Source organism: Hippocampus guttulatus, chromosome 2 (assembly GCF_054856545.1).
Source record: "Hippocampus guttulatus isolate MCC_2025c chromosome 2, RoL_Hgut_1.0, whole genome shotgun sequence".
Taxonomy (NCBI): Eukaryota; Metazoa; Chordata; class Actinopteri; order Syngnathiformes; family Syngnathidae; genus Hippocampus; species Hippocampus guttulatus.
This window is the reverse complement of record NC_141262.1, coordinates 25,186,080-25,209,136: the sequence shown is the minus strand read 5'-3', so window position 1 is coordinate 25,209,136 and position 23,057 is coordinate 25,186,080. Positions and strand designations below refer to the sequence as shown.

The following is a 23,057-nucleotide window of genomic DNA, read 5'->3' as shown; positions in this document are numbered from 1 at the left end:
CCGGCGGCTAAATCCGAGTCTTTGTGCTCCACATAGTTGTATGGATTTGTCAGCAGTGGGGCAGGGGGAACCGGGGAGGGGGGGGGGGGGGCAGATAGAGTGATAATAAGCAAGCGCGTTTTTCCAGTGAACGGGGAAGGACAATTGAGCGAGCCCTGCGAGCTATCGAGCTAGCATGATTGTAAAGGTCTATCAATGACGACTTTCAGTCACACGCGACGGATGAAATGCTGGAAGCCACAAATCAGAAGCTCGGGGGCCGGACCACTTGCCGCTCAGCAAAAACCCGTCAGCACATCTAAAAAGCAATCGGTGGGATTCTGGGAAAAACAATCAATCAGTGAGGCTCTTTAATTGGCTGCGTGACCGTATCGCCAATGCTGGCGAGTTTTTAAAGAAGGCTGGGGAGGGAGGGTGTGTGAAAAACAAAGTGGAGTGATAAATCTGTTTGGTTGTGCCGGACGGAGAGATTAATAAATTGATAATCCACAGGCAGGTTTGATGGCTACTTTAAGTACTGGAGCTGATTAGACAGCAGCTGAAAGTGAGATCCTGCTTGAAGGATTTCACAAATACTACAGGCGGAACGGCGCACGTATTCCAATTCTTCCACTTTGAAGATATAAGTTCCGGGACACAAAGTGTGCTCTCGCCATACACTACTTGCTAAACAAATACAGCGAAGCCTAGAATTAAATTCATTCAAACGGTATGAATTGTTTCTGTTCCAAAATTTTAATGCCAAAATAACTTGCTGGTACAAGGCGCAAAATAAATACTTTGAAAGTAGTACTTTCATATTGCAGTTTGTTGGTCAAAATGTGTATTTTGCACCTCGTTAATACACATCAAATAGCAAAAATTAGAATCAAACGCCGGGACAACCGTCCAAAGAAAGGAGACGGATGACGGAGACGGTTTCAAAAAAGCTTTGCTGGGCTCACGTCACCTAACGTGGATAGTCAGAGGTCAAGGGGAAGCTCCGTGCGACTTACTTGGAAGCATCTAGCTAGCAACAACTTGGGCTGGCGATTCGCGCGCCTAAACACGTTGTGCAGTCGTTCCTAAACAGTAATCATCGCCTGCGTGACAGCAAATGAGTTACATTTCTGACATGTCTCATACTCCTGAAGGGATGATGAGAAAACGCGGAGAAGGCATGTAAAGGCTAAGCTAACCTAAGACTGACATGGCTAGCATGTTTAACAACCCAAATAAGTGGTTGGGTGACCAGTTACACTTTTCACAAACGTCCGGCTGGCACCGCATTAAAGCGTCTAAGGTTGGACAGCAAAATAGCTGAGCGTTTGAGAAGTATCTGGATTCTGGAGAGAAAATCAAACACACTAAACTGAACTGGAACCGGAAATGAATCAACGTCTATGTTGTACGTCAGCCATGAGGTTTGGCCTATTAGCTTAAAAGTATATTACTACAGTGTGAAATATGTCTAATTCATCAATAATGTTATGTTTGATTTCACAAGAGTTTTGACTGACTTTTGAGGTCTGCACAATAAAAGATTCTCAAAATGACATGACTGTCATGTTTTGGTTTGTGACCAACAGGTGGCACTGTGGGGCTTTTCCCTGCAGCTGGACACCCGCTGGTTGTTAGGCAATTATGGCTATAAAAGGACTCTCACCCGACCAGGAGTGGTCGGGTCAATGTTGCTTTTCGCTACTGTCATGTTTGTTTCAGTCATGTTTTGGTCATGTTTTTGTTATTGAGAGTTTTTAGTTTCTGCCATGGTTTTTATTTGTTACTTTGGATTCGTTTTGTTTTCATAACTTTGTTTTGGATTTAGTTTTCTGTGTTTTATCAATACACTTCTTCAAATACACCCTGCTCCTCCCTCCTGCCTGCTTTTTGGGGTCCACCACCACCACGCAACGTCACAATGACAGGACTTTTTTTTTTTAACCAATTCAGCTAAAAAATTGTGCTATTCAAAATCTGAATTTAAGAAATAAAAACAAAGGGAAATCAATTGTGAATTCATTTTATTGTCATATACAGTATTTTTTGTTGAACAAAAACCATTGCTTAAAGTCCTTCGGATTAACCTGCCAACCCCCCCCCCCCCCAAAAAAAACAAACAAAGAAAAAAACCTCCACAAATTAGAAAGTTGCTCCTCAAATTAAGTCGATGATTCTCAAAACTACTCCACAAAGGGGGAAAAAAAAGATTGATGTGTCTTCTGAAGATGCTCATTCCATTTTCAGGCATTTAAGACTTTTATTCTCTTGTTTCAAACACCTTCCTATGAAAATGAACACAAATGCATCTTTGGGCCCTTTTACAAATGGTCCATCTTCCACTCAAGCCGTCTTGAACGTTAAAGCCACTGGAGGGAGCCTCATCATCTTCTACCCATTATCCGAACCACTTATCCTCATCATGTTGTTGCAGTCCACCAGAGGATTCTGCGATCTCAAGTGCCAACACGCGGCAGCCATTTCACACAATCGCTGGTGTGATTTCCGAGCAAAGTATGAATTTGTGAAAGTGTCTTTCCCATCATTATGCTTGTACAAAGGCAAGACTAATGGGTTTTAATGAGCCGTTTAGCTGATTGATGCACTTTTATTTTCTCTTGAAAACAAAATATCTTAACAAATTGTGATTTATTTATTTATTTTGGGGGGGGGGCACAGCCGCTAACGAAGACGTTCCCTTCCAACACACTCTGAGTGTCCGCTTTCTGTGGGGGATTGCAGGACAAAGAAGACCCCCCCACCCCAAAAAAGAAGCGTATTGCTCCGCTGGCTTCAGCTCAAAATAACACGGGGACGACACCACCTGACCTTTGGCAGCGGAATATGGCCGCTTAATATTTCATGGCTTTGCGTGGGCGGCAGACAAAAGAGCCCACCAGATGTGCCGAGGGGCCACTCGGGAAGCTTTGCGGGTCTTGTGCGAAGGGAAGAAGAAATCGACATGGGGATGATGATGAGGTGAATCCTGAGGTTAACGGTCCAGCTGGTGCATGTCGGAGGGACGAAGCCAAGTAACAGAGTACAAATACTCGGTGACGAGCTCGGGCGGCAAACTGTCCAGTGAAGGGAAGGTGCGGGGCTGCCCTTGAGGCTATTTCATGTTGCAATGTCCTCGGGAAGGCAAAAGCGTGAGCTATGATTCGATTCTAATCGCAGTAGATATATTTAAACGGCAGCAGCAGGTTTAACTCTCAGCAGATTACATGGAATGGCCAAGGAGAAGTGGAAGGGGTGGGGTGGCGTGGCGGGCAGTCAGGGGGGATTGCGTAATGGGGTTTGCTTGAGGTGACGTGCTTCACCAGTCCGCAATGACATGCCACCCCCACCCCAAATTAATGAGTTGTAAACTCAAATAAAATACCTTGAATGTGGATCTCGATTAGGACACAGACTTTGGAAATGATTACATTTGACGAGATTAAACTGCAGATGGTCCTTATTTTTTGGGCCTGTGTGCGTATGTGTGTGTGTGTGTGGAGGCCTTAATACGAATCTTCTCCTGAAAAGCAGGTTAATCCCTCATGCGCCACCCCGCATGTGGATCAAATCACATTGTTCAACTTCAAAACAGGTGGCAAACTCGAGGCCAAGGGGGCAAGAGCTGGCCTCGCCAAAGCAAAATAAGTGCCAAATTCACTTCACGTTTCTTGCAAAATGGGTTAGGTCCTTTCATTTTGGCAGGGATTTTGCTGTATTTTTTTTTTTGGCATCCATTCTAATTTATTATTATCCTTTTTACCAAGTATCCTTATGAACAAGAATTGAACAACGGTTGCATAACCCCCCCCACATCTTGTGAATTCAATCATCATGCAAGGCCAATTGTGTATTTGCAATTGGTTAATGAGATGATGATTACATATTTATGATTTTCATCGTGGTCACCGGTGGGTGACTGGTTAGTGCGTCGACCTCACAGTGCAGAGGTCGTGGGTTTGATCCCAGCTCCGGCCCACCTGTGTGGGATTTGCATGTTCTCTCCGTGCCTGCGTGGGTTTTCTCTGGGTACTTCGGTTTCCTCCCTCATTCCAAAACCATGCATGGCAGGCTGATTGAACACTCAAAATTGTCCCTAGGTGTGAGTGTGAGCGCAGATGGTTGTTCGTCTCTGTGTGCCCTGCGATTGGCAACCGGTTCAGGGTGTACCCCGCCTGCTGCCCAAAGACAGCTGGGATAGGCTCATGCACGCCCATGAACATCGTGAGGATAAGCAGATTGGAAAAGGGATGGATGGATAGATTATCATAGTCATAACCACCCTCTAAGAGAAACGTGAACCATGATGTTTCTCGTGATAAAAGTGAGTGTGGCAGCCCTCATCGGAAATCATGTGGGTAGCTCAGTTGTGAAAACTGTTCATGGGCAAGACGCAACCAAATTTCCCCAGACTTTAAGAGGACGTCTGCATTGTCACACTCATCGCTGAACTTGCTTGTGGGAATGCTGCGCATAAAAAGCTTGCCAAGCTCTCCATCTGTTGGATGACTTTGATAAATACCTGCCCGTCTTTTTTGGTTTTCAGACATGTGCTGTGTGCCATCTGCCCACTTATTAAACACAAACGTGCACAATTTCTCTTTACAACTTTTCCCTTTGAAATACTAATGTTGGCTTAAAATGTAATCATTAAAAATGATGTGGCTTTTTCAATGTTAATAAAATACAATTCACTGTTTTAAATGTGCACTTTGCACTCCTCACTTTGTAAAATGAGCATGAAGAATGACAACAACAGAAAAAAAGCAAGACATTGCTTTCCACAGGCTTCAAGAATCCGATTCAAGAATGATGCATGGCTTATGTTTTGTGTCTTGTGCCAGTTAAAATATCCTGTTTTTGACATTAAAATATATCGATACAATATGACATGACACATAAAGGGGTACAGTAATCATTTGTTAATTTTGCATTATTTTGTTTTTTGATGACAAAGCCTTCTCCAAAGCTAACTAGCCAGCCTTTTTTTTGACTAGGAGGAATTGAATTGGTACTCATATACGTTTAGAACACATGCGCCTGGAAAAGAGCCGTGCAATACATCATCCTCACCAGTAGAGGGCATGGCAATAACCGGCAAAGAAGCGCTCAAGCCTTCCAAATCCGCCTTCCTTCTTCCTCTTCCGGTGACGGCGATAGCAGGTATGGCGGCCATAGAAACTCTGCTAAATTGCCGTTTGTAAATCTATTTTAATCCGCCGCACATATGGGTTTACAATCGACCTCACGATACAGTGATATTTACAGCATGTTGACCCTCTCGTTTGTGTGATCATTTTTCTATTCGGCAGCTTGGGAGTTTTATTTTCAGTGCAATACATCATGAGACCACTGTCGGTTCACATCATTAAGCTTTTGCTGTAGCTACAAGCCAAGTCTGGTGGAAACGTTTTAAGTCGCATTTGTGTTCGAAATGACTCTTTCCATAGGAGATTCCCGTGGTTGTTGTCGTGACATTTGTTACGCCGACGAACACGCTGGCCATTTTAACGCTACTGTTATGTTTTGGCAGCTAGAAAATGGTGCAGCGCCTGACTTACCGACGTAGGCTGTCCTACAACACAGCGTCCAACAAGACCAGACTGTAGGTAGCCACTGCGTTTTAGTGTTTGCGGCTCCTTGTGCAGCCGTGTAACGCCCGCTTGACGTGTCTTGCAGGTCCCGGACGCCTGGTAACCGCATCGTGTATCTATACACCAAAAAGAGGGGCAAAGCACCCAAATCGTCATGCGGCATCTACCCAGGAAGACTGCGTGGAGTAAGTAGAAGGAAACATGCCAGAGCTGCTCTGTGACTTTGATACCTTGTGTCCGTTCTTATTTGGTGGCCCGTTCTTCCCAGATCCGGGCTGTGAGACCACAGGTTCTCAAGAGGCTCTCAAAAACAAAGAAGCACGTCAGCAGGGCTTATGGAGGCTCCATGTGCGCCAAGAGTGTGCGTGACAGGTAAAAAAAAAACCAACACAAAAAAAGCACCGTTTAGGAGGGTGGGGGGTCGCTTACATTAATTAAAATAAACATCTCACCTTTTTCTAGGATCAAGCGCGCTTTCCTGATTGAGGAGCAGAAGATTGTCGTCAAGGTGCTCAAGGCGCAAGCACAGAGCCAGAAGTCTAAGTAAAATGTCTGTCTGTAATGCCACAATAAATAATAAAACACAAAAAGATTGTGTGAGTTGAACAATTTTTTTTTTTATTATCAAGTTGCAACTTGATGCTGGAGTGTACTGTACCCCGTGGGATCCCTGAAGGGGTACATTAATGACATCAAGTTCATTGGATCAAAACCCCAAAACAATTCTTTGATTCCAGTGGAGTTACCTATTCAGCCATGCACGTTGGTTGCACATGATTAAAATTTGTTAAAGTAATGTCATTTGAAATTATTATTATTTTTTTTAGAAAAAGTAGTAAATTACATCAAGTACTACATTTTAATCATGTGCAACCAAAACTTACTTTTTCCCCTTAAGTGTACTGTTCAAGACACTGCATTTAATGGTAACAAGACAGTTTATTTGTGTACTTATAAAAGGGTTGAGGACCACTGTTATAAAAGGTCCACTTTTGTCCTTTGTTTTCATTGCCGTTTGGCAGTTTTGGCCATAAAACACAAGACATTTTTGTTATGAAGTGCAGCAGTTGTCAAACTCCTTTTCAATTCATTTATTTGGAAAAATGGCGAACAGTACACACATCTGGGGGGCCAGTATGCCAATAAAAACATGAACACCTTACGTTACTAATAAAATATATGACACGAGCATGTACACTGAAAAATGTGTTTAATTTCATTTTATTTCACCAAGCGGTTGCATAAAATAAAATCTAGATCCAGATACATTTATTACGTAGATTTATAGTTTCTGGATTCAGATTATTATATTTCGTGCAACAGCTCGACGAAATATTGAGTAAATTCAAAAACCTGAAGCGTGGCATACTTATGCGTGCAAACACTTATTTCTCAGTAGCAATCGTGATACATACATAGTTGCAGATTACTCAACCCAATTTCATTTTGGTTAAGTTACTTTCTACGAAAAAAACGTGATACAGAAAGGCACAAGCGAACTAAACTTTTCTTTTTGCGCAAAAGAGAAAAACGTCACTCACTAACTTCCGGGACACGTCACCAAATGCTTCCGCGACGTCAGGCAGCAACAGCAGCAAGCGGAACGCCAACCTTCGCCTTGATTCGTTCGGCAACGTAATGGAGACTTTGTACAGCATCCCGTTCACTGTGCTCGAATGTCCCAACGTGAAGCTGAAGAAGCCGTCTTGGCTGCACATGCCGTCGGCCATGAGCGTCTACGCGCTCGTCATCCTTTCCTACTTTCTCATCACTGGAGGTGAGGCCGGCGACTTACCGACTCGCAAACTCCACAGACAGGCGACACAACACAACACATTGCAGCGCAGTGGTCGTGTTTAAGCATAAAATGAGGCAAGCGCTGTCCAGCGTGTGGATTTTGCCTCAAAAGATGGAAAGGAACCAAGCTAACCGAGCTAACATGAGCTGCCTATTGGTGCAGTAAAACGGCCGACTGAAGATGTGTTGTTGGCAAACCTTCACTCGTTTCACTGGCTTGAAGACATTTTCTAATAGATAGAACTTCGTAGTTAACTTAATGGGAAAGAGTTCGGGCTCGCCCTTAATGACGTCTCGGCAGTCGCATAATTTCGACGTCACTCGTGGACAGTCGGCAATCTTTTTTTGTTTGCTTTTGAGTGCGTGTGCGTTTTTTAAATTCCAAAATGCAGAAGCCACAACAGTAGTCAATAAAAAACAATTGTAGTCATCAGTCGAAATACGATATATAACAAAAATAATAATAGAGCAGTCAGTCAATATAACGATCAAGAAATACAAATGATATAAATATAAAGGAGTTACAAGGGCAACGATAGATCTTGTACAATGTAATAATGTAGCATAATGCTACAACATGTTCTGGGCATAAAAGTTGAGATAGACACCTTTAAATTCACCTTCAAATCTATATTGTTCTCAGAGCCTTTTTTGTAATAATACTTAATAGAGCGAATGTATTTTCTAAATTGGTATAAGAAATGTTTTCTTCTGAATATATTGCAACATGACCTAATGGCCATACGTGTTGTGTTGTTGCTCTACTTGAAATTGATTTCGGTATTTTTCATTATTAAACCTTTATTTAAAAGAAAAGGTTAGACACAGCATCTTTACTAATGGTGACGTGGCTGAGAAGGCAGCAAATTAAACGCATTTGTCAAACATAAATCAAAAACTCATGCAAACAGGGAAACATCAAAACATTGTGACCTTGTCAAAATGACCAAATATGAACAGTTTGTGGAAACTCTTTCCACAAAAAAATGCAATAAACTGGACTGTAAAGCTTGAACCATGATATAGCTCAGGATAATGGAACGTATGTTTGTCTACTACCCCCTGTGTTTTAATATTGGTCATGACATGCTACATGGAGATCAAAGTTTAGTTATTTTTTTGAGGGGCTACTTGGTATAAAAAGTGTATTTTCGCTGAATTATTTCAAGCGGTGATTTTTTTTTTCCTGCCAGGTATCATCTATGATGTGATTGTGGAGCCGCCGAGCGTGGGCTCGATGACAGACGAGCACGGACACCAGCGACCGGTGGCGTTTCTGGCGTACAGGTGAGCACATCGCCCACATTGGCACTATGACGCAAATGATGCGAGCGCCTTTTGTGCCTTCTGCAGGGTGAACGGCCAGTACATCATGGAGGGCTTGGCGTCCAGTTTCCTGTTCACCATGGGAGGCCTGGGCTTCATCATCCTCGACCGCTCCAACGCGCCCAACATCCCCAAGCTTAACCGCTTCCTGTTGCTCTTCATCGGCTTCGTCAGCGTCATCCTTAGCTTCTTCATGGCCCGAGTTTTCATGCGCATGAAGTTGCCGTAAGTCTCCGGAAACGTTGACTGTTTGCGACCATTCTGTCCTGTTTGACCCACTGATTTTTTTTTTAAATTCCCTCTCACTAGGGGATATCTCGTGGGATGAATTCAACTGTGGATGATCTAATTCATCTGGACTGAAAGCACTGACGTTGCTGCAGAAATTATTAAAAGTGATAAACAACCAGCATTGCAAATGAAACATGAAGTGGGATTTTTTTGTAATTAATGTTTTTGTTACACAGTCCTGAAATAAAGCTGTTTTCCAAAGCGCTTGCGGTGGTAGAAGTTGATTGAGGAAAAATCCCGAATGAAATAACTCAGCCGAACACCACGTGATTGCATAATGCTGCATTTAATGACTCTAAAGCTTTCATTCACTTCATTGAGGGTGAGAAAGAAGCATGAGAGTCACTCACAAATACAACATCTCAAGAGGAACATATTGCACGAGTCATACCCTCAAATGTGCATGCTGCTCTTCAGAGCAACCCCCCCCCCCCAAAAAATCCTTCTTTCAGGATCTTTGGGTGGCTTTTGCCTCATGACACGCTGAGCGCACATCCCGCTGTTCCTCACTTCAGAATTCTTTAAGCTGATGTCCTAAAATGTCCTGTCGAGATCAACTCCTTCAGCACCAACAAGTCAGTGCACCACTCATGTTAACTTGCATTTCCCATGTTGCATACTTGACTACGTCAAGTCCTCAAAATACCATATTTCCCCGAGAAGGCTTTGCTTTCAGTTTATCCTCCTTTTTATTTTGCTTGCTCAGTCACACGATGCCTTGACACCTTGTTTGCCAAGCTGCTGCGATGGCGATGCAAAGCGTGTTTATCCTGCGCGACCTTATGCAAAGAAAACGGTGTTACCTTGAATTATATCTACATTAACCCCCCCCCCCCCGTCCCCCAGTTGCTTCACTGTTGAAGATTGTTGTGTTGATGGTAAGAAGTAGTTCCCGCTACGTATGAAATGAGCTTTCTTTCGATAGTATCCCTTTCTGTTATTGACGTCATTCTTACCATTCACTGCGTTGGTGGTGTTCAAACCGGTGGCTGCTTCAATTTCTGTGTGGGGTAAAGGAAAAAAAAAAAAAAAAGAGTACTGAGAATTCTCAAAATATCATGATGGAATTTTTGGGCCAAAAAAAAAAGTTTTTGTGTGATTTCACCGAGAGAAAATCCGGCGTAAAAATTGGAGTACTCACAAAGAGGCTTTCAGTTGAAAGTTATGGAAAATGTAAAACGTTTTTGACCTTTTTGATTCATCCACAACTCCGGGAAAATATTTCAGATTTGCTGACAGATTTCTGGCATCAGGCTGATACTAGCCTTATTTCAGTGTATCGAGTTATCACGAAAGGCGCCGACAACAGCCATAAATACTTGACTTGCCGTGAATTGTTTTTTGCTGAATTCATTTGTTCTGAAGGAATTTTGAGGTGTTTGAACAACCCCATCCCCCGCCCCCCAACGAGCGTGAGAACTTCGCTTCGCACCTGTGAGAATGGCGTCTATTTTATCCACCACAAAGTCGGCGTCATCAGTGTTGAAGCACATGGGGGGCTTGAACTTGAGCACGTTGCGGTGCGGCCCGTCGGCGCTGAGCAGCACGCGCTCGTCTTTCAACCTGGTTGCAAAAAGGGTCAAAGTCCGTTTCGGTTGGGCGCATTCACGTCAAACGTGGAAGTCTCTTACCGATATATGACCTCTTGGGCCTCCGCCGTCGCGGGTGTGAGCGTTGACCTGTCCCTCACGAGTTCCACTCCCACGAACAGGCCCCGACCCCTGCGGGCGGTCACAGGGTCATTCCCGGCAGCCACTGGCACACTCTTTTCGGACTCGAGTGTACCTGATGTCGCCGATAAGCGTGTGCTTCTCCTTTTGTTTTTCCAGCAGCGAGGTCAGGTAACCCCCGACTCGCAAGGCTTTACCCTGCAAGTCCTCCTTGGCGATCACGTCGAGGACAGCCAGGCCGATAGCGCAGGACACTGGATTGCCTCCGAACTGCCATAACACGCACGCACGCACGCACGCACGCACGCACGCACGCACGCACACACGCACACACACACACACACAGGCTGGTTTGTGTCAAAAGTTCCTATTCCCTCATTTTGACCACAAATGCAGAAAGTCCTGCCTCTGAGGATACTGTGTTGTTTTTCTTTTGTTTTTTTTTTGGCAGCCATTTTGAAGACCTCCTTTGCAAGCCTGTTGCACCATATGAAAAGCGTGACAATCACCTGCGGCGATGAACCTGAATATTAAGTAGCATCGTAAATATTGTTTCTTTGAGGCAGCTCTCTTTTCATTTTATGTTGTGGGCTCTTCTTATTTCTTTTTTTTTTTATAGGTCTTTGACGCTTCATGAAGAAGCTCTCAAAAGACAAAGTTAGACTGCAGCACACCGCAAAGTTAACATTTGGCTCGTCAAAGTCCTTATTAGGAGTTCAGACACCTCAAAATGGCTGCCTTCCTGTTGAATTTAAGCATGGGGTCTTGAAAGTTTTTTTGGAAGTTCATGTCCATCCATGAAGGTGGGGTTGGTGAGCCATTTAAAAAAAAATGCTCCCAGGGGTGGAAAATGGGACATCCCAGAATCAGAGGCAGCAGCCGTCGTGACCACCGTGATGCCGTCATTATTTGTTGTGTAGCGCGTGGGTCTTACCGTGTTGAAATACTCATTTCCCGACAACATGAAGGCCTCGGCCACCTCCCTGCTGGTGACAACGCACGACATGGGGTGCCCGTTGCCAATGGGCTTGCCCATGGTGACAATGTCGGGCACAAAGTCGTCGCCCTGCAGCTGGAAGGCCCAGAAGTGGCTGCCGACCCGGCCGAAGCCCACCTGCACTTCGTCGGCGATAAAGAGTCCGCCTGCCTTCCGGACGTGCCTGCGACGGGCGATGAGGGAGGAGTCAGTTAAGAGCAAACAACAACGGGACACTTTTTGATTTATTTCTCATGCGCACGTACTCAGCCACTTGCTGAAAGTAGCCCGCGGGGGGGATGACCTGCCCGCCGCAACTTTGCAGTGACTCGGCAATAAAAGCGGCAATCTGCAGGGCAGACAACACGTCGGGATAACTGGACGACCTCTTTTGACCTTCGCATACTGTTCAGGGCTCAACTGGCTTGGCATGGCAGCACCTTGCCTCCTCGACTTTGCACTCGCGAGATGATATCTCGGACTTCATCGGCGTATGCTTTGGCAGGATCCGGGTGGTCCCGTTTGTATTTGCCTCGGTACACGTCCGGGCTCAGGGCCTGACGAGGAAACACAAAACTGCTTCAAAATGACAACTGGTGGCAAGTGCAATTCAACATTAAGTTTTGATTGAAAATATAAAATGAAGACATCCTTTTTTAGTTTTTTTTTTTACTACATATGACTGTTTTTATATATAAAAGTATGAGGATCTGTAGTTCACTGAACATATATGGTCTATTTATTTGTAAAAAAAAAAAAGAAGTCTTTTGAGACTTAAGCACGACTGTCTGTGTCTTATGTGTTGTGTTGTGTTATTTTGTTATTTTGACTTCAAGGTGGAGCCGCGAGAGTGGCTGCCTTTCCAGCAGCTCCTATATTTTGTTCTTCTACTTCTTTTCCTTTCATAACTTTGCTGCTGTGTGAATTGGGAATTTCTCCATTGCGAGACCAATAAAGGGTTTCTTTTCTTATCTTATTAACATGAGTACGTGAATGTTTATAAATATAACAAACATATTCATTCATGAGTCTTAGCTTTGCTTCACACAACCTGTTGGGACTTTATAAGCTTGAAGGTGCCGTGCTGCTACTCCAAAATGCTTTTTCAAATTAGATTTTTTTTTGGGGGGCGGGGGTAGCTAAATAACACTTTGTTGACAGAACGGAGTGTACAGTCAAGCTTAATATTTTCATCCTAAGTTGTCACCAATTGAATATAGCCAGTGTATTTCCAATTTGAAAAGGCAAATGCCTTCATGCTATCAACACGCGAGACGTCAGCGTGCTGAAAACATGACTTGGCGAAGCCCTGACATCACTCCACCCATAATGCTTCATGGTTGTCGACAGAAACTTTTTTAAAAACTTTTATCCGTGCCTTGCTTAGTTTATCTTACTATCCGTTGGCTGCTAGTTTTGTTACACGTGCAAACCATGCGTGAACCAAACTGTGGCCGAATTTGATGCGGTGATCGTTGACTTGCGTCACGCGTCGCTCGCTTCTGCAGCCCGGTTGCAATGGTCTGCCATTGACTTCCCTGAAGATTTTGCTGACGCTGTCATAAAATGTTTGATAGTAAATTGAATCAGATTGCAATATTCGATAGAGTAATGCTTTCGATTACTAGTGACTTGAAATTGCATCCATTATTGAGCAAAGGCATCGCACGTCGTAAGACGTTAACGGATTCACTGTGCTGCGGGCATGGCAGGTCCAGTTGAGTGATGGAGATTTAATCGCACTCACCACGTGGACAAATGGATTCAGCGGCGCGTCTGCCAGATGGTGCAACTTGTAGGGGCTGATTTCAATGAGCGACGTCACGTGGCCGTGATAGGCGCTGCAAGAAAAAACAAACAGGTCATCGAAGTTGGGGGTCAGGGGCGGGGCGGGGCCACGCATGTTTTTACGCACTTGTCCAGGGTGATGATGTCTTGGCTGCCCGAGTACTGGCGGGCGAGGCGGAGCGCCAGGTCGTTGGCTTCCGATCTGGAGTCGAAAAGGGCGCCAAGGTCAGCGGGAGTCAGCAGTTACTGAGTCACCGTTAAACACACACAAACATCCACATGCGCTCGCTCGCGTGAACCACGCGCAAGCCATTTCCGCTCGCCGAGCACCAAACAAAACTCAACTGATGAAATATTGATATTCAAATACAAAACGATTGGTTTGCCAACTCCAGTGAAAAGCTTTTCCATGCGCCATTAGCAAAACAAATCAACACACGTAACAGTTGAGGGGAGTGTTTGTGATCGTCAGCGTAGTTACTTATTGACGCGTTTCGCTACCACGTGACCTTTGATTTATCCGAGCAAATGTCACTGCATGGAGATTTATGACTTGGTGGCGACATCAAATCTTTTGGAGGTACCGGTGATAAAGAGGACTTATTACAGTCACCCTCCGCCGGTTTTCTCGCGTGTTTCTCAATCGCGATTCAGTGCGCAGCGGTCTTTGCGGTAATCCTCTGACATCTGCGCCTCAATTTAAAAACACAGTTTGTGATCATCTGAGATCACCCCAATTAAAGCGACACTGTAAAATAGCCATTTATTTTATCTTCAAGCTACAGTATGGAATCATATTGAGGGCCTATTTCTTTGCGCGACCCTTGACCTCGGGGGTAGAATGTACTGTACGTTCAGATAAGAGACAAGTTCAAGACTTTTATTGGTTTGCGGTGAAAAGTCAATGTAGTTGGAGCAGCCGGGACATCCTTCATATTTTGTCGTGTCTGGATAGTTAAAAAAAAAAAGAAATACGGCGGCCCGGTAGTCCAGTGGTTAGCACGTCGGCTTCACAGTGCAGAGGTACCGGGTTCGATTCCAGCTCCGGCCTCCCTGTGTGGAGTTTGCATGTTCTCCCCGGGCCTGCGTGGGTTTTCTCCGGGTGCTCCGGTTTCCTCCCACATTCCAAAAACATGCGTGGCAGGCTGATTGAACGCTCTAAATTGTCCCTAGGTGTGAGTGTGGGCGTGCATGGTTGTTTGTCTCCGTGTGCCCTGCGATTGGCTGGCAACCAATTCGGGGTGTCCCCCGCCTACTGCCCGAAGGCAGCTGGGATAGGCTCCAACACCCCCCGCGACCCTAGTGAGGATCAAGCGGCTCGGAAGATGAATGAATGAATGAATGAATAATAAATACATTTTAAAAAATGAAAATGAAACAAGAGTGCAGTGGAAGGTTGCGCCCACCATTGTTATGTGGAATGCGGCATAGCTGCAAGTCATATACAGGCGGGGTGAAGAGACACGCGAGAGGTATGTCCCTCCTCCAGTTCCGTGTTGTCGCTCGTACTCACCCCGAGTTCACAAAGTAGAAGACGGAGAGCCGGGCGGGCAAGGTGGCTTGCAGCCTCTGGGCATACAGCACCAAGTTGTCGTGCAGGAAGCGCGAGTTGGTATTGAGCGTTTCCATCTGCTGCGCACCGGCCAAAACCACATCTGGGTGGCAGTGACCCACTAGTGATGGGCGGGAAAAAGGGTGAGACACATTGCGCTTGTAGGTAAAGTGTGTGTGTGTGTGTAATAATAATAATAATACATCACATTTGCAAGCGCCTTTCATAACACTCAAGGACACTGTACAACCAAGAGCAATAGTAAAACACAGATAAAATAATAGACAAAGAAAGAAAGATTTAAGGCGGGTAGGCAAGTCTGAATAGGTGGGTTTTGAGCTGGGTTTTGAATATGGAAAGAGAGTCAATATTACGAATGTTGGGAGGAAGTGAGTTCCAGAGTTTGGGGGCAGAGCGACTGAAGGCTCTGCACCCCATTGTACTGAGACGGGCAGAGGGTAGAAAAAGGTGGAGGGAGGATGAGGACCTGAGTGAGCGAGAGGGAATGGAGATTTGAAGAAGATCTGACAGATAGGGGGGCGCAAGGTTATGGATGGCTTTGAATGTATAGAGAAGTAATTTGAAGGTGATTCTAAGTTTGACAGGAAGCCAGTGGAGCTGTCGGAGGATGGGGGTGATATGATGGAAGGAGGGGGTTCTCGTGATGATCCGGGCTGCTGAATTCTGAACAAGTTGAAGTTTATGGAGGAATTTTTGATGGACACCGAAGAGGAGTGAGTTACAGTAGTCAATACGGGAAGTGACGAGACTGTGAACAAGGATAGCAGTGGTGTGAGGAGTGAGTGAAGGACGGAGGCGCTTTATATTGCGAAGGTGGAAATGAGCGGACCGGGTAATGTTATTGATGTGGGAGTGAAAGGATAGTGAACTGTCAAGGATGACACCCAGATTCTTCACCTGGGGGGAAGGAGATATAGTGGCATTATCAATTATGAGGGAGAAACTGTCGGCTTTGTTTAGAGTGGATTTGGTACCGACGAGTAGGAGTTCAGTTTTATTGCTGTTTAGCTTGAGGAAATTATGGGTGAACCAAGATTTGATTTCTGAGAGACAGTGAGAGAGGGATGAGGGTGGGAGAGAAGCGTCGGGTTTGCTGGAGAGGTAGAGCTGGGTGTCATCCGCAAAGCAGTGAAAGTGTAAGCCAAATTTGCGGAAAATGTTTCCGAGCGGAAGGAGGTAGACAATGAAAAGGAGCGGACCTAGGACAGAACCCTGGGGAACACCAGAAGAGACGGGGAGGGATTGTGAAGTAAAAGAATCAAGTTGAATGAACTGAGAGCGGCCAGTGAGATATGAGTGGAACCAACGTAGAGGGGTGTTGGTGATGCCTATGGTAGAGAGTCTGTTGAGGAGGATGGGGTGAGAGATTGTGTCGAAGGCTGCACTCAGGTCAAGGAGGATGAGGATGGAGATTAGGCCAGAGTCTGCTGCCATGAGAAGATCGTTTGTGATTTTTATGAGGGCTGTTTCAGTACTGTGACGGGGACGGAAGCCGGACTGGAATTGTTCATAAAGACTATTGTCGGTGAGGTGGGAGTGGAGCTGAGAGGCGACAGTTTTCTCCAGAATTTTCGAAATGAAGGGAAGATGGGAAATGGGGCGTAGGTTATTGAAGTCATTGGGATCTGAACCGGGTTTTTTCAGGATTGGGGTGACAGCTGCAGTTTTGAAGAGCACAGGAACAATTCCAGTCGACAGAGAGGAATGGATAATGGCTGAGATGAAGGGAAGCAGAGAGGGTAGGCAGGATTTGACCAGAACTGTGGGGAGGGGATTGAACTGACAGGAGGAAGTCTTGGATTTAATGATGAGGTCTGAAATTAATGATAGATGGGGGAGTTCAAAAGAAGAGAACAGTTTGCAAGGGGTGAGAAGGTCAGAGGAGGGGAAAGGTACAGAGGAGCCCAGATGCTGGTGGATTCTGTTGATTTTTTCGTTGAAAAAGAGGAGAAGTGCGTTGCAGGTGTCACGAGAATAAAAGTGAGGTGGTAGGGAGTCAGGGGGTTGAGTGATTCTGTTCCAAAGGGAAAAGAGAGTCTTTGTATTTCCAGCATTGGAGCAGATGAGTCCAGAGTAGTAATGTGATTTTGCTTGAGAGATGGAATCCTTGTAGAGGGATAGTTGAGCTGCATAGATGTCCTTGTGAGCAGTGAGGCCGGTTTTCCTATAAAGTCTCTCAAGCTGCCGGGTTTGGGATTTCAAGGAATGGAGATGAGGGGTGAACCAAGGGGCAGACCGAGTAAAAAGGACAGAGCGGGACTTGACAGGGGCGAGCGTATTGAGGATACTGATGAGACCAGAGTTATATCGGAAAACCAAATCATCAGGAGTGGAATCAATGTCCGGAGTCAGGGTGGTCAGCCATGCAGTGAGAGAGTCAATGTTAATGTCTTTAATATTACGGTAAACGATGGTCCGGTGTGATTTGGCAGTTGAGAGCTGGAGCGTAATGTTGAATGAGATAAGGAAGTGGTCCGTTATTGGAAGTTCGTCAGCAGTACAGTTGGAGGGGGAGCAGATCAGATCCAGGGTGTGACCTTTGATGTGTGTGGGAAAATCTAAAAATTGATCAAAACCAAAACTGTTAATTGATGAAGTGAAGTCAATGGTGAGAGGAAGAGCAGTGTTGTCCATATGTATGTTAAAATCTCCCAGGATTATTACATTTGGTGACAGAGAGGAGAGATGGGTGAGGACAGCAGACACTTCATTTAAGAAGTCGCGGTGGGGTTTGGGGGAGCGGTACACTGTGGCAATAATCGTGGGAATGGATCCGGATATTTGACAGGCAAGGCATTCGAAGGAGGAAAATGGAGGGAGAGAAACCGGAAGTACTTTCCACTTCTCGCGGTATGCTATCGCGAGACCTCCTCCGCGACCAGAATCGCGGGGCTTGGAAATGTAAACAAATCCCGGGGGAGTGGAATCGTTCAGCTGTGAGAAGTCCCCGGGAGTTTGCCAGGTTTCATTTAAGCAAAGAATGTCAAGCTTACGGTCCGTGAGGATATCTTGAATGAGATTACCCTTCCCAGTAAGCGAACGGATGTTAAGTAGCCGAAGTTGACGGCGGCAGTCTCGCTGCTGCGGGGACCGTTAGCCGACCTAGCCAAGCCGGCTAACGCACGATGGTCGATGGATCGGCCGGCGTTTCTGGATGGCCGACGGGAGGAAGACCAGAAGGAGGTGATGGTGTTGGATCGGTTGAGGCAGAAGCCCCGACGAGACCCACGATGAATATATTTCCGGGAAGGAAAGCGAACGATGTCCGGGAGCAGGTGTAGAGCAGGAGGAGGGCCCAGCCATTGGAAGCGGAGCCTAAGGAGCTCAGCCACCGAGTACTGGAGCAGACCCTTGACAGGTCGATGGAGGAGCGACAGGTTGACAGGTAGGACGCTGAGACGCCGGGACGAAACAGTCGAAGATGGTTGAGAGTGCGAGGCAGGCGTGGATGGGGGCTGGAGTGGAATGACTGTGAGATGATGATAGTGATTCCGTGCGAAACAGTAAAACAATCGAGCGTAAAAACACCGTAAAAACACCGTAAAACACAAAAGTTTGTGGGAGAGCAGCGGCAGCCAAAACGCGCCAGCGTTCACTCAACCCGGAAGTCCCACAATGCCCTGTTCCTCTCAAGGGCAGAGGAACAGCCTCCCTCTGGGACCGAGCAGTCTGAAGCTGGGGAGTTGTGTGTGTGTGCATGCGCTGTGGCTGCATCCAAACGAATTGAGGGAAGCTTGAACATGCGACAACACAACCACCCGCTGCCAACAAAGGACTTCCTCATTGGTAAAACAAACAAAAAAAAAAAATGGAAGTTCTTAGATTAGTTCAATCAGTCATTAGACCTTAACCCAATCTAGCATATAATTTACCTCTTGAAGAGAAAGCTGTGAAGGGAGAAACAGCTAGAAACAAACAAGAACTGAAAGAGGCTGTAGTATGGGCCTGGAAAAGTGTTTCAAATGAAGAAAACAACAGTCTGGTCTAGTCAAGGGGCCGCAGGCTTGATTCCGTTATCGCAAGTCAGGGTTATGTCATCAATTTCTTCACTTGAAGTTAATTCAGTCCCAGTCTGTAGCGATATTTTGGCTCACTTGAAAAGTGGGTGGCTTCAAACAAAAGGTGCCGTGTCCGTAGTTGTTTAACAGCTCTAAATGTAAATACCATGAAATAAAAGCTGTCATTCCAAGCTTTTGTCTGATATTTTGATCGGAAACCCAAATGGCTTCACTGTACAACAAAAACCAAGGAATTGAGCTTGCTGTTCCAATACTTTTGGAGGGGACTGTAAATGTATATATTTTTTTCTACCTTCAGAAATTTCTTGACTCCATCAGGCCAATGCTAATTTCATTTTCCCTTTCTCGCACTTGCACTTTGAAGTTCTGATGATGACGTCACTTATTTACCGTGCGCCACATTGTTGATGCAGTCCAGGTAGCGTTGACCCCTCTCGTCGTACATGTACTGACCCCTGGCGCGCACCATCTTAATGGGGTCATCGCTGAAGAAGATTTTGCACGATTGCCTGCACAGGAGAGAGGATGAAAAAAAGTCATTCAGGCAGTTAAAAAGAAAAAAAAAAAAGGTCGTCTGCTGAATAAACAAACACACTTTACTCGTACCCAATGAGCTTCCTCCTCAGGTCGATCGTCTGCGTTTTGGCCAACTTCTCTGCGCACATCGTGCAAGTGTCCCGCGGGAGCTGCACTTCAAGTACACTACTGTACTTTTGGCCTGACGATGCGCGCCGCCCATTTGTGGGGGCACCGAGGACGCGCGCGTCTCAACGCTGCGCCTTTCTGCTGCCACCTACTGATCACATGCGTGCATTACCCTGAAACGCTGAGCACTTTGCAGTTTTTCAATACAAAAAAACAAAAGCATCCAATTAGTTCCAGTTACTTTTCACATTCAAGTCAATTAACAAGAGTTTCCATTCAGATGCCCCCCCAAACCCCCAAAAAACAGTATGGTATTTTACGGTTAGCATGCACGCCTCACAGACATTTGGTTTGAATTACACATTCTACCCTGATTTCATCCCACGTTTCAGAAACTGGGCAGAAAAGTCATGAGTAATAGATTACTGAAAGGAAAATGACCTGCCAGTAGATCAGAATACAAAAAAACCCCCCCAAAACGTTTTGTGTCTTCACCCCCCCCTCCCCCCCCCCCCCCCCCCCAAGTTTGACATTTAGTGTAGGTTAGCTTAGAATTTTGGCATTGTGTATGTTGGCAATCCAAATATGTGGGTGCGTGGGTGTGTGTTTACTTCCAACGATGAATTTGAAAGACTGCGTTTATTTGGCTCCAACAGTACAGTCACATGAGTTTTACCACATGGATCGTTTTTTTTTTTTTTGTAAAGAAATGTCAATCAAATGGGTAAGAAAAACCTAACAAAAATAGTAAAAATGCAGAACATAAACTTCAAACAACAATCAAAAAGAATAAAAATATATTTCAACTCACACAACTGTTTGTCCTTTGTTCCAAAACCACACGTGGCATTTCATAGTTTTTTGTACATTTTCAAATGGCAAAAATATTGGATTGGATTACTTTGGCACTTGTGCACATGATTAAAAAAAAAAAAATTAAAAGATCTGCACATGCTAAAGACACAGCACCATGTGAGAACAAACAACTCAATCAAACGGGAACATTTTTGTGGAAACACACTGGAGGAATGGGGCAGTAAAGTCGAGTTTTCTATTAATTGTCCACCCCTGCAAAGGGGTAGCCTATAATTGAAATTGGAAGGACACACAAATCAGTCAAATGTAATGTTGCTGTTGCATTCCACACACACGCACAGATCATAAAATTGCACTTTTTGTTAAATGAGCACACATCTCATCAGTACATTAACACATCCACTGTACAGAACACATACACACGCATATATATATATATATATAGAGAGAGAGAGAGAGAGAGAGAGAGAGAGAGAGAGAGAGAGAGAGAGAGAGAGAGAGAGACAGCGAGAGAGAGAGAGAGACAGCGAGAGAGAGAGAGAGAGAGAGAGAGCAAACTACATTCAATGCAAACGAGGGAGAATAGAAAAGCAAAACAAACGCATCCATTGGCTGGGCCCAACAACATTCAGGTCACCGAGATAAAAGCAGATGTGTCGTCACGGCAACGCCCGACTGACACGCAGGAATGCCGCTTTCGAAAACCCAAGCAATCCAAGAAAACATAGAAAAATAAATTAAATCATCAAATACAAATACATCGTATATGGAAAGAAATCACGTCATAGACAGGAAAGAAACTGGTGAATATCCTTCCGCATAGTTGGAAATAAGAAAGCTCGCTGAGCAGCGACGAAATAAAGAGAACACAACCAAAATGGCCTCGAGGGTGTTCCATTCAGGACTTGCGATATAACACGAATACGAATGCACAAGTAGTGAACTGACACCTCCAAGTAGCATTTGTGTGGTTTTTTTGTTAGCGCCCAATTGAAGCCGAACAATTAAGAAGAAAATAATACAACACATTTTACCACACCAATTCCTCTCCAATAAACACAATAAATGAAAAGACGCTATAAAGTTTGTGGTCAAGGAATGAATAAAAGCTTCAGGCACCAAAGGCTATCTTACACCACGTAGAAAACAATTAACGATAAGAAAACAAAACCTAATTGTCGTGTCATATTGCCAAAAGCGCCTCCAGGCTGACATCCTGTTGCGTCACATTTTTGTTATCGTCTCTGGTACATTATGAAGTGAACCAGTTGGAGTCGGTTGAATTCATTCACATCTTCTGAATCAAAACCGATTTTCTGATACAAATCATTTTTTCGGTACACTCTTGCTTGTAAGTCAAGGTATAGTTGTATATGTGAAAATACTCTCTTTTGGACTGACAACGAAATAGACGACGCAACATATGTCGGGTCGCTTGCGTTTTGGCAAGATAACCAAAAGTGAAATCAAATCAATCAATCAAACCAAAAAACCATGGTTGCATTCCATCAACACTCAGTAGATCCTCAGCTGTCTCCGCGGAGACCGTCCCCGGCTCAGAGGGGGCACCCGTCCAAACTAAAACCTTTTATGGATTGTTATCAGTGCAGCCGAAGGAGGTTCGGGCTCCCCGGACCCGGTGGGGCGGGGGCCATCAACGCCTCTTGCAGGCACGGTGGGCGGGTGCATTAAAGCAACAAACATCTTTAATTTTCGGGACTTTTCAGGCGACCAGCCATGGCGTGACTCCCTTGGGAAGATTCAGCAAAAGTGGAAATTAAAAGAAAAAAAGGAAAAAAAAGAATGTCTCTTGTTGTTGTTAGTTTTTCCTCTGCAGAAGCCAAAACAGTGTGCGCACAAGACATAACATGCTTAGGCGAGGTTTTCTCTTTTTGATGCTGCGTGAGTGGGTGGGCGGTGACAACACAAAACAATAATCTTCCTGTCTCTGAGTCCAAGTGGACCATGCAAGAGCCCTGTGGCACTCCAGTGTGGGAAGCTGTAAAGTTGTGCCACAAGCTTTGAGAGGCTGTGAGAGAACAGACACATTTTTTTTTTCCACACTCTGATGTGATGTGAGTAGAAGCAGCTTTTGGGGCGTGATGCATCCCAGGGTTTCTTTTGTTGTTGGTGTTGGTTTTGCATCCTCATACACGTAGGCTTCTTCTTTTTTTAAATTTTTTTTTTTATCCCATTAAAAAAAAAACTATAAATACAAAAAAAAAAGAATATTTACAAACTCCATGCGTTTCAGGTTAGAGTGATCACTGCAAGAAAAAACAAAACACAAGGAGAGAAAACCACATGAAGTGTGCTCACGTTCCAATATTTTTTTTTGATCATGCAAACAACAGCGTGGATGACATTAACAAACTTAGGGAAGCCACATTTTGCTTTTGCCATCAAAATATCAAGGTTTGCCCGCTTACCTTCTGCCAGCAGCCAGGCATCGGTAAGCCATCGGGACCCTGCCAGCACCACAAAGGCACAATTAGACTGAACCGGCATTGGAAACTTGTTCGACACACACACTCATTCAAAATGGCTGCAGATGGACTGATTTTATGTCACAACTAATGCACAATG

General features: G+C 44.9%; 4 protein-coding genes across 13 annotated transcripts in view; 2 read left to right on the top strand and 2 right to left on the bottom strand.

The window, feature by feature from the left end:
- The first annotated feature begins 5,084 nt into the window (after positions 1 to 5,084).
- Positions 5,085 to 6,160, top strand: rpl34 (ribosomal protein L34). The gene is made up of 5 exons (XM_086104862.1): positions 5,085 to 5,139; positions 5,510 to 5,581; positions 5,656 to 5,755; positions 5,839 to 5,942; positions 6,033 to 6,160. Exons 2-5 carry the CDS (start codon positions 5,517 to 5,519, stop codon positions 6,115 to 6,117), a joined length of 354 nt encoding a protein of 117 aa, XP_085960988.1. The 5' UTR covers positions 5,085 to 5,139; positions 5,510 to 5,516; the 3' UTR covers positions 6,118 to 6,160.
- A 961-nt stretch (positions 6,161 to 7,121) lies between these two features.
- ostc (oligosaccharyltransferase complex subunit) lies at positions 7,122 to 9,188 on the top strand. Its single transcript, XM_086104861.1, has 4 exons — positions 7,122 to 7,347; positions 8,561 to 8,654; positions 8,721 to 8,918; positions 9,003 to 9,188. The coding sequence occupies exons 1-4, from the start codon at positions 7,209 to 7,211 to the stop codon at positions 9,019 to 9,021; spliced, it is 450 nt and encodes a 149-aa protein (XP_085960987.1). The 5' UTR covers positions 7,122 to 7,208; the 3' UTR covers positions 9,022 to 9,188.
- A 63-nt stretch (positions 9,189 to 9,251) lies between these two features.
- etnppl (ethanolamine-phosphate phospho-lyase) lies at positions 9,252 to 19,716 on the bottom strand. 2 transcript variants are annotated; one of them, XM_086104860.1, is made up of 13 exons: positions 19,617 to 19,716; positions 19,401 to 19,519; positions 14,932 to 15,091; positions 13,546 to 13,620; positions 13,378 to 13,471; positions 12,071 to 12,187; positions 11,897 to 11,979; positions 11,589 to 11,814; positions 10,770 to 10,924; positions 10,616 to 10,705; positions 10,417 to 10,547; positions 9,941 to 9,985; positions 9,252 to 9,763 (listed from the first exon to the last, which is right to left on the bottom strand). In XM_086104860.1, exons 1-13 carry the CDS (start codon positions 19,673 to 19,675, stop codon positions 9,750 to 9,752), a joined length of 1,368 nt encoding a protein of 455 aa, XP_085960986.1. In that variant the 5' UTR covers positions 19,676 to 19,716; the 3' UTR covers positions 9,252 to 9,749. The 2 variants fall into 2 exon arrangements, with proteins under 2 accessions (XP_085960986.1, XP_085960985.1); XM_086104859.1 differs by having other exon boundaries at positions 9,252 to 9,985.
- A 559-nt stretch (positions 19,717 to 20,275) lies between these two features.
- Positions 20,276 to 23,057, bottom strand: part of col25a1 (collagen type XXV alpha 1 chain) — an 85,800-nt gene continuing 83,018 nt past the window's right edge. For all 9 annotated transcript variants that reach the window (XR_015100180.1, XR_015100179.1, XR_015100184.1 and 6 more), the window contains 2 exons: positions 22,901 to 22,939; positions 20,276 to 22,738 (listed from right to left, as the gene is read on the bottom strand). Coding sequence is in view for 3 of the 9 variants with exons in the window: in XM_086104858.1 (XP_085960984.1) it covers positions 22,736 to 22,738; positions 22,901 to 22,939 (42 nt within the window). In the remaining 6 variants the exon portion in view is untranslated. The remainder of the gene's footprint in view (positions 22,739 to 22,900; positions 22,940 to 23,057) is intronic.

Coding starts and splice junctions, on each gene's coding strand:
- rpl34 (XM_086104862.1), top strand. CDS start 5,517: ATGGTGCAGCGCCTGACTTACCGACGTAGGCTGTCCTACAACACAGCG. Junction 5,582..5,655: donor GCGTCCAACAAGACCAGACT/GTAGGTAGCCAC, acceptor CGTGTCTTGCAG/GTCCCGGACGCCTGGTAACC. Junction 5,943..6,032: donor GCCAAGAGTGTGCGTGACAG/GTAAAAAAAAAA, acceptor ACCTTTTTCTAG/GATCAAGCGCGCTTTCCTGA.
- ostc (XM_086104861.1), top strand. CDS start 7,209: ATGGAGACTTTGTACAGCATCCCGTTCACTGTGCTCGAATGTCCCAAC. Junction 7,348..8,560: donor CTACTTTCTCATCACTGGAG/GTGAGGCCGGCG, acceptor TTTTCCTGCCAG/GTATCATCTATGATGTGATT. Junction 8,655..8,720: donor GTGGCGTTTCTGGCGTACAG/GTGAGCACATCG, acceptor TGCCTTCTGCAG/GGTGAACGGCCAGTACATCA.
- etnppl (XM_086104859.1), bottom strand. CDS start 19,675: ATGTGCGCAGAGAAGTTGGCCAAAACGCAGACGATCGACCTGAGGAGG. Junction 13,621..14,931: donor TTCTACTTTGTGAACTCGGG/GTGAGTACGAGC, acceptor TTTCGACTCCAG/ATCGGAAGCCAACGACCTGG. Junction 10,925..11,588: donor GAAATGAGTATTTCAACACG/GTAAGACCCACG, acceptor GTGTTATGGCAG/TTCGGAGGCAATCCAGTGTC.